The following is a 10,073-nucleotide window of genomic DNA, read 5'->3' as shown; positions in this document are numbered from 1 at the left end:
TAAAATTTCTACCCTCTATAAATAGTTTGCAGATATGAACAGCTTATAGGTTATGTTGCCTCTGAAGTTCTGTGATTGCTATTGGGACTTGTTGTCCAGTAGTGGTCTTCTTTTTCTGTACTTACACCCTAATTTTGATAATAAAATTTAATTTACCCCCTCCCCCCACTTCGAACAAACATTCTTAATAATAAAAATGGGTTTTCGTAGGTTATTAATTAAATTGGCTCATATAGTCCGAGGTGCGCCGTCTACCATTTAATCATACAAAATAACAAATGTTTATAGTTTGCTTTAGACACGCGCAACTTTGGCCAAATCTTTCTTTTTTTTTATAAAGTGTTATTAATTGTCATTTTGGGAACAAACGCTCTCTCAATAGTGTAGACTGTGGAAACACCAAAATATTGGCTGCTATGTCATTTACTAAAAGTGATGAGAGACATGAAATAATACAAATAATCGTTTTCATCTTTTTGTTGGTTTTCACTACTTTTTTCAACTGTTTAACTTCTAAAACTAATAATATAAAATAAAAGATTTACACTATTAGGTCCCCCACAAAAATAATTAAAGTAAATTGAAATTAATAATTTAAAAAATGAGACAAATAAATTTTTATAATAGGTTAAATTACACTGGTAACTGGTTATTTAAAAACTTATTATATCATCTGTGATATAAAGCAAATCCTTTATACAATGTCAATTAGTACCACAGCGTAAAAATAATGTGTGGAGCTTTAATGGAGATTCTCTTTCCTTTTTCTCCACCATTTCCCTTTCTTTTTCCTTTCTATCTTTTCTTTTATACTTACTCCGGTTCACGATAAGTGACCAATTTGCTTTTAGCACGCCCATTAAGAAAATACTAAATTCTATATAAAAATACCTACTATGACTAAACTACCCCTAATTAAACATTTAATGTGAGGAGTAAGAAATTTTTTTAGGGATATGTACATAGGGGTTATTTTGTAAAAACAAATTGAATTCTTTCTTGATTACATAACTGGACACTTATTTTAAACCAAATAAAAAAGCAAATTGATCACTTATTGTGAATAGTCATGTATTACCTACTAGATTTGTCCGTACTATATTCTTTTGGAAAAAGCAAATACTCCATCATTATCCCACTTGTTTGTCGCATTGAATATTATCTGGCGTTAATAATGATTTAATGATGCATATAATATGCTTAATTACTTATTTGATGAAGAAAAACCTACCTTGCTTAGTGCGAATATTTGCTGTTTAATCATTTTTCTGTAATTTACATGTATCAAAAAGCTCAATAAAGTTCATAGGCAAACCCAAATCAGGGAAACAAAATGAGTAAATATTTAGTGAAGTTGTATGCATTATCTAATTAATGTACATATTTGTTAATGTCAAGTCTCTAGAAATGTATGGAAATGGAAAGGTGACAACAAAAGACAAAGCAAAAAGAGTCCAAAGGTACCACCACTATCCCTTGGCTCACCTCAATGAAAGAAGCTTTTAGCAAGAAAGTAGAAAAGAGCCTTCTAATAATCCCTGGGTATTCAAAATTTACGCCCCACAGGAGAAATAACTAGCTTCTCTATTCCCAGAACTCGAACCTGAAATCCTAAGGGATCCGTCCACGACACATAGTGAAGTGGAAAAGAGGAATCTTGATCATTTTCCTCTCCTTTTTTCCTCCCTGTTGGGGGTAGGGTGGGGGGTAGATTTTGCTTTCATTTTCAAATGAAAAGTAGTAAGTTGTAACCCCATATTGCCATTGAACATCTCTATATTTGATGTCGTAGATGTATCTATTGGCCTATTTTTGCCAATGATTTTGATTCCTCCATATATGCATGCAATGTGCCAAGATGCCATAAATAATTTTGGATTCCAGATGTCACTTGTCACAACATGCTCTTCCAGCCTAATATCAGATGCTTTTGCTTCCTACTTAACCTGCACATACCAAATTAAATGCATTGTATTTGCACCTACATCAACAAGACGACTCATTTCATAATTGTTCACTCAATTTTTTGGTTTTTGACAGAAACAAAGAACCACCACAATTATGAAATTCTGACCAATGGTATCATTCGTTCTGACTAAATATCAGATTTTTAGCAAAGTTGATGCTAATCCCTCCTAAAATGAACATGCACAAAGAAGCAACAAAATTACATCTGATGCCATAATCTTCTCGAAACAGTTAGATTTGGAACCCTTTCTGTCTGCACAAGGAAAGTATTTTCTAGCTTAAATTCATAAACTCACTGCTGAAAGCAAGTCTTGGGTTTGGAACTATTCAAACCTTCTGAAAGTTGCTATCTTCATAAAACATAAATATTGACACATATGATGTCAATAAGAAGAAATTCAAAACTTGAAGATTAATGAAGCTCATCTGAAAGGTTCACTTACATTGCCAATAAGAAACACGACTTTATACCTACCAATCAGAACCTAGCAAATAGTGTCCCTTTTCTTGTCAAAGGGCACAAACTCGAGAGCCATGTTTTTTCAGTCATACAGATGGAGTAGCAAACCAAGCATCCAAAACTCTTAGTGTGTGTTGATTTAGCCAATCTGGAGCACTTTCATTACCAAACATGGCCTCAAGTAAATAATGAAACCTAATCAGACAATTGCCAAGCTGATAGCAAGTGCCTAAAGCTTAGCCCAAAACATGTACCTTGCCTATTGATACAAACTTATCATAAATTGCAGGAGGGTTACATTTTAGTCCAGGGTTTGACCACTAGGAGCATTTAACAACATAGCTCTTTGAAGTCCCAATGCTCGTAAAATAAATGCATGAAACATTGACATTGGTTTCATCAAGAAGAGAGTTACTTGATCTCATAGAATCCTAGTACATACAAGAAGAAATTACATTCCTAACAATCAGAATTCGTCATGTAATACATATCGCCACATCCTTATCATACCTACTTTGTCCGTGGATGCTTAATGCTGACGAGGAGTCAACTTCAAGCTCAATGTTCACGACAAATGAAAAAAAGCCCAGACGAACACAAATTTCAACCTTCCCTTCTTATTAGCCAAAGCTCCAAATAGTCAAGTCTAAGCCTTGAGATCACAGCACTACATACAATAATACACACCATTAAGTTGCTAAGACTGGAGAGGATCAAGGTTCTAACTGAAAAGGAGGTTTCTTTTCGGTAAATCCACATCCTCTTGACAATCTTTAATTAGTCCAGAGGCTATTCTGCATGAAAAAAAATGATTCATTATGCATAATACAGACAGTAAAATAATGATCAGCTCTGCTCTTGGTTAAAATAACCAAGCAGGTATTTTTCTCGTCTTTTTTTTTTCCCTTGATATAACCAAGTAGATACCAAGAGCAGTAACTATACATCAAATAAACCTGGCATGTCATACATGACAGAGAAAAGGGAAAATAGTAAAACTCCCCATAACAAAAGAAGATTACAGATACTACCCATTTCCTATTACTTCTTCAATTGCCTTGCTCGCACGGAAAATTGTAGTTCCACATAGTACCAATGTTTCATTTCATAACTCCAAATTTAGGATTGGAAAATTAGCTCGTGAAGGAACATCAGCCCACAGGAATCATTCAATCAAAACAGACTATAGATCAAATAAGCATAAGAAGATCGAAGGACCTGATATATTTCCTGATATAGAAACCCAAAATAACTTTACAATTTACGATAGTGCTCTTCCAGTAGCTTTTCAATTTCCAATAGTGTGCTTCCAGGCGAAGCAAAACATGTGATCAACATCAAGCAGCATATGTCATAAATAAAATAAAGTCTAAATAATTAATAGCACGCGAACAGATGATCATTACACAAACTGGTTTAACGTGAAAACTTAGAATGGTGCAGTGATTGAACAGGAAGCTCGTTTTTTGATAAACGTCTATCTTTCATCTAATGCAAGTCGTTCTAAATTCAGATATTGAATACTCTTCAAACATGTCCTCTTTAGCCTTTCTACACATAAATACAAAACCTAAGAAGTTCTCTATCTTAAAAAGCCAGAGTGCATATCGGAAACTTTGGGAGAAAGATATTTCAAAAATCCATCAGTAGAAGTCATTAGTAGTTGGGACTTGACTTCTCTTCAGCTGGTCCACTTCATTTACTTGCTTAAAAACAGCCTTTTTAGAGGATTCAATGACACATAACTGATAATTAATATTATGCGCACACATACATACAACAACTGGATATAAAATCCCAAATGAAGGACATGATGATGTACTACTTGAGTTCAATGTGCCAAAACAATAATACAATAAACACAGAACTACAATTATACCTCCACATTTGGCCTATCATTTGATTGCTTCTGATGCTTTTCTTGTTTACTGATGTCACCCGTGCTCCAGCATGGTTTAGCAATTTGCATCCTTTTCAACTAACCTTGGCCAGTTTCATCTCTATTCACCAGAGCACATTCAGAACATCATAGGCAAAAGTTTACATCTTATGCTCATCTTAGGACACAGATAGACATTGTCAAGGACAGTGAATCTAAGATACTTCCATGATCACATATCCAACTGATTGAAAGGAGTTTGAGGCGGCACCCAAGCAGCACCAACACATATTTCCTCCATCTTTTTGCTGGATGAAGATGAATCTCTAACCGCAAGCTTCTCCATTAATGTTATAAAGCACCAAGATAGGATTTCCTTTACTTTGTTACATTGTGAATGTTGATCCAGGTTTTTTCTGTGTGAATCTATTTCTAGGGACTTTGATTGATGGAAAGAAAAATGTACACTTATTAACACTACTCCTCCGGTCCTTTTTATTTGTCACTAAGCCAAAAAAAATTATTTCAAATAATTTGTCATTATACAAAACCAAGAAGGCATACAGTCATTACTACTGCTTCCGGTCCATTTTCAATTCCACTGTTACTACTCCAAGAAGACATAGTCATTAATTACTTATTTAAGGAAGAGATTAGGGTAATTTAGTAAAATATCACTTATGATTAATGTTATATAGTGGTTTTTTCAATAGGTGTGTCAAAAAATTAAACAACAAAGAACAAGAACCAGAGGGAGTATAAGATAGTTCTACTTGGCTTCCATGAGAAGAAAACTTGATTTGATATCCAAAAGAGGCAGGAATATCTGTTAGCCATGCAGATGTTTCTCCTTTATCACTGCCTGCTTTTTCAAGGTGGACTTTTCAGAAAAGGAAAACAAAGCTTGAAGTAAATAACCAACACCGCCAGACTGCACTCATGAATGCACACAAATGTTCGACCCATCTGACCAGCCATGACTTCCACGGAACAGTCTCACTCAAATGATGATCAAATGGCAACACTAGCGCACTCCATAAAGTTCTTCAATTAATGGGATATGTCAGGACATGAACTTCTGATATTTCACAATTGTAAGATAAAGGAACTCCAAATTTTCAACTGTGAAATCTGAGGACACTATAAATTATAGAACCACATGCACATTTCAGCCGGCTACCTTTATTGCACCAATCTCATCAATATTTGAGCTCTTGTGCTGCAACATTTCAAGATGTAAGATGATGGAGCTATTAGTAAAAGGCGAATGTATGTGTAGGGATCAGATCGCACATGCAATGAGTTTAGATCACATTTTAAGGTTTTCAGATATACTTTTTTTTAATAAACGAGGTTGCAAGTATAGTAAAGAAAAATATGATATAATTCAATATTTTTGAGTTTACCTTGCTTTTCTTGTGTTTGTGGACACCGTTAAGATCCTCCTCCTCATGCTTCCTTTTCTGAAACCATTTTAAGAAAAAAGATCAAAATCAGTGAGTTCTTAATCCCTTTTAATACTGTGAAGAGTGACTTTTTGATTGCCAAATTCCAAAATGTTGCAACTAGAGTTGAAGTCAACAACAGTGATTTTTATGATGCAACTCAATAGCTAAGCACCAGTGGGGCAAGAACTTCAAAAAATAAAAACAAAGTAGAATCAAATTCTCACACAGGAAAATTACAAAGGCCACATATTATTAATTAGATTGCACATAACTCAAGCATGACGCTATTTTACAGTAAAGGAATGGATCAAACTTGTGCCAGTGGGTCAGAATCCTAGTTCCGTCAGCTTTACAAGATTCTATCCAGTTAAGAAAATGTTGGTTTTACTTTGAACTGGTCTTCTAAACTTCTGAATATAAAACCAAGAAAATGCTCACAGTAACAGCGTTCCATGAGAATCATCATTTTTGAGCCAAAATCATCAGAAGTTAGATAGCAGCAGACCTTCTCATGTTTCTTCGAATGCTCAGCACCAGGATCATGGTGGCCACTTTTATCTTTCTTTTTCTCTTTACTCCGATCTTTATGACGATGTTTGTGCTTCTTATGCTCTTTGTCCTTCTCCTTGTCTTTATCCTTGTGCTTTTTATGCTTCTTCTCCTTGTCTTTCATCTCACTTTTAGATTTTCCAGCTATAGTAGGGATGCCTTTCTCAGACTATCAAACACCATGAAAGACCTAATAATCAGCAACTAGTGTAACAGGCAAAACACTAACATTTCAGCGCAAAATTGAGGGAAACCCAGTTTAAACCTCCAACTTCAGAAATCTTGAATGAATAAGAAGGCTCGCTTTTCCTTTTCTTTTCTTTTTTTGTTTTTGGGAATAGGGTAAAGGAATAAGAGGGTTGCGTAGAAGAAGCTGAGCAAATGGAGTAAATCACTAAAGTTCAAAAGCAGGTATCTTACAGGAGACAAATCGACTGGAGCTGTTTCACGTAGTTGGAAGGCTTCTCTAAGGACATCTAAGTCAAAGGGCCGGATGCATGATTTTGTCTCTCTCGAAAAGGAAGTGTCCTGTGTGAGCTGATCCAACTGCATCCCCTCCCCTTTCCTAATTTCTCTGTCTCCAACCACATTGTGAAGATAATGTGTATCTGAAATTGATAATGGAAGTGACCTCTTGCAGAAGAACTCGTAATGAGGCAACAACTTGAAATGACTAATAAGGTCACGAGCCCCTGTAAGTTCTCTTGGCCCTAACAATATATTTGGACCAACTCAACAACAGTTATAAACTATAGATATCTGTAATAAACACAAACACGACTTTAAAGAGAAGAGCAAGTGCCTAAAATTTGATGGTTTCTTTTAGCCTTATACAGAATATGAAGAGATTAGTCTAAGGAATTTTAGGAACCAACTATATCTTTGGAGGCATATGCAACAAGAAAATACCACCAAGGTTGAAAATGCGAATCTGCAGTCTGTTGGTAACACAACAGTAAAGCCTGCCAGCACACTCTATAGGCAATACTATACATTCCTTACTATCTAGATTATGTTCATTTTTTCTTATTTTTTTTGATAATTGTGGTGTCCATGCCAGCTTGCGAGGGATACCTGTCTACCAAGGGTTGGACAGATGGGAAGAAATCACCTAGTGTTTTACCTCTGCTGGGATTTGAATTTGAGATCCCATGGTTCTCAACCACTTTATTTACCACTATGTTCATTTGACACCTTGAATATGTAAAAATTCAATTAATGGTGAGTATTTCTCTTTTTTTTTAGGCTTTGCCTCACAAGCTTAGGTATAAACTCTTCTACAGTCCATAAATTCTTAAGAACCTTAAATTTGAGCTGACTACTTTGCCCTTAAAGTCAGAGTCCTAGAGCATTATTCGAACAACTAACACCATCCAAATCTGTAGGAAAACGCATCAGGACCATATTTCTTTCTGGACTGGAAGACACTTGCAAAACTCATTCTCCAACAAATAACCACTCCACATGTAGATCGCAAAGACTTATAGAAGCAGCACAACCTTTATGACTAAATAGATGTAAGCAACTGTATCATTGTAAGCAGAAGAAGTCAGCATTGAGTTGGCCGGTAAAACAATAATTTTACTTCCTTAAAGTAAGTAAGAGAAATAAGACTACGAAACCCACAGCAAATTAATCGGCCAACAGGAGCTTGACGGAGAATATTAATCAATGAAATACATTCACCTTAAATCAAAATTCAAAACCTAGGGATGCAGTAGAGACACAAAAGGTCAACGGTCAGCAGAACAACACTGCAAGAGTCTCACCTCTTCCAAAGTTTTTGCTATCTGAATCCATCAATTAGCACCCAGTACATGAGTAGAGCATTATTTCCTGGAAAGTATCGGTAGGTAAGACAGAGTCCAGTACTATATAGTGCAGCAAAGGTCAATCTACTCAAAGTAGAATGCAAACAAAATGGCACTGGAGAAGTAAAACTGGAAATGTAACCATGATACCACCATCGTGAAAATGAATTAGTAATAGAGCCCATAAAACTTGTCACTACCTTTTTCTGGAAGAGCTACCTTATTTATCAAACCATAATACCAAGAATAAAAGAAAAAAGGGTGCAAAAGCGACATTAAATTAAGAAAGAAAGACAGCATTTATCTTCTCGAATGAGGAGAAAACTTAGTATATGGGCTGACAGAGAGATCGATTCATATCCCATCTCTTTACCTCTACTCTCCAGTGGATGGGATGTTCTAATGGGACCATTTCACAGATACTTCAGAGTTCAGAAAGAAAATTGAAGTAAATAATAAGGAAATATAAAACAGACTCAGACTAGTCCTATGATACAACAATAAGATATTCTCCCAAAAAATAGTGCATAATGACGTCCAATGTTATCTACAGCCCTAAGAACAATATCTCCGTATAAATAGTGCATAACCAGCCTAAAGACTAGTTTTTTTCCAAACAGTTACTTCACAAATGCAACATAAACAAACATTTAGACCTCACACGATCACCAATGACAAGACTGAACAACAAAAATGAAAAAGATAAGGACCAACACTCAACTTACAGTAAAGAAAACATAAATAATCAACAACAACAACAACAACAAATACCCACAGAAAGTAATAATAAGACATTATTAACTCAATAAACTTGTAGTTTGACCTACAATTACCAGTTAAAGCAACTAACTTCAGTTACCACAAAAACCAAAGACAAAAACAACAGAAATGATGTACTCAAAATTTTCGTAATTACACAAATTTGCATATCAATCAAATATCTTGATCACGGAATTTAAAGAGTAATGTCATTACACAGAGAATTCAAATTCTTAACTATGAGGTCGAGCTTACTCGATCTAACGGAGAGAAATCCAATACGTAAATTATGCTCCTGCAGAGCACGAATCTCGTCTGCTCTCCAATTGAAAATGCTCCTGAAGCAATAATCATCAATTTTAGAGAATAAATTAGGGATTAGGGCTTGGCAATTTACCGTGGGCTTCGTCTAATTTGAACTGGAATTAAACCCTTTTTCGCAGAACTTGGAAAACTATTGGCTCAGGACAGGAGAAAAAGGAACGTATTACTGCATGTTATTATCAAAATATTATTACTTAGTTTACCAGCGCTGTCGTGACTGTGTTTCCTATTTGTGTTATATTGACGTTAATTGCCCCCATCTTGGAATGGTCTTTTAAGGAGCTTTCCGTCATTTCAAATGCAATTAATATATCGTATAAGAGAATTATAAGTCGCAAATACGAAATGTGGTCTATAAGTCGCAGATATGAAATGCGCTATGTAAGTCACAATTTCACAATACTCTGTGTTTTCTAACTAGGACAATTAGGATTTGTATATTGCATTCAAGAAATGACGGACTACATAAAAAGACTCATTGTTTTTATTTCACAATCTTCAAATTGTTTGATAAACTTAAGTTTTAAAAAAGTTATTCAAGCATGTCGGAATCACAAACTCCAAAAAAAAATTTAAAAGATATCTCAATTTTAAGATCGTATTTCATACAAAATATTAATAACTGAATGGGCAATTTATGAAAAATAATAGGCAATTTTCAAATAATATTTTTGAAAGCGGTCTTATTATTTTATCGCATTTTAATTATATTGAAACATTTATATAGTTCCATATACATAATTTAGTTTTAAAATAGATTGCAACAATAAAAAAATAGATCATTATATCACGATAAGAAATACACTACATGACATGGATGTAAATTATATACTATAAAGCTAGAGACATTACGAACTACAGGAACAACCTCATCA

General features: G+C 34.7%; 1 protein-coding gene across 1 annotated transcript; it reads right to left on the bottom strand.

Annotated features, from left to right (window-relative positions):
• Nucleotides 1-2,801: 2,801 nt before the first annotated feature.
• On the bottom strand, nucleotides 2,802-9,408 carry LOC107806368 (putative mediator of RNA polymerase II transcription subunit 19b). Its single transcript, XM_016630511.2, has 7 exons — nucleotides 9,130-9,408; nucleotides 8,074-8,140; nucleotides 6,725-7,014; nucleotides 6,261-6,473; nucleotides 5,714-5,770; nucleotides 4,308-5,526; nucleotides 2,802-3,222 (listed from the first exon to the last, which is right to left on the bottom strand). The coding sequence occupies exons 2-6, from the start codon at nucleotides 8,102-8,104 to the stop codon at nucleotides 5,476-5,478; spliced, it is 642 nt and encodes a 213-aa protein (XP_016485997.1). The 5' UTR covers nucleotides 8,105-8,140; nucleotides 9,130-9,408; the 3' UTR covers nucleotides 2,802-3,222; nucleotides 4,308-5,475.
• Nucleotides 9,409-10,073: the final 665 nt, after the last annotated feature.

This window comes from Nicotiana tabacum, chromosome 8 (genome assembly GCF_000715075.1).
Source record: "Nicotiana tabacum cultivar K326 chromosome 8, ASM71507v2, whole genome shotgun sequence".
Lineage (NCBI taxonomy): Eukaryota > Viridiplantae > Streptophyta > Magnoliopsida > Solanales > Solanaceae > Nicotiana > Nicotiana tabacum.
This window is presented reverse-complemented; position numbering and strand designations above follow the sequence as displayed.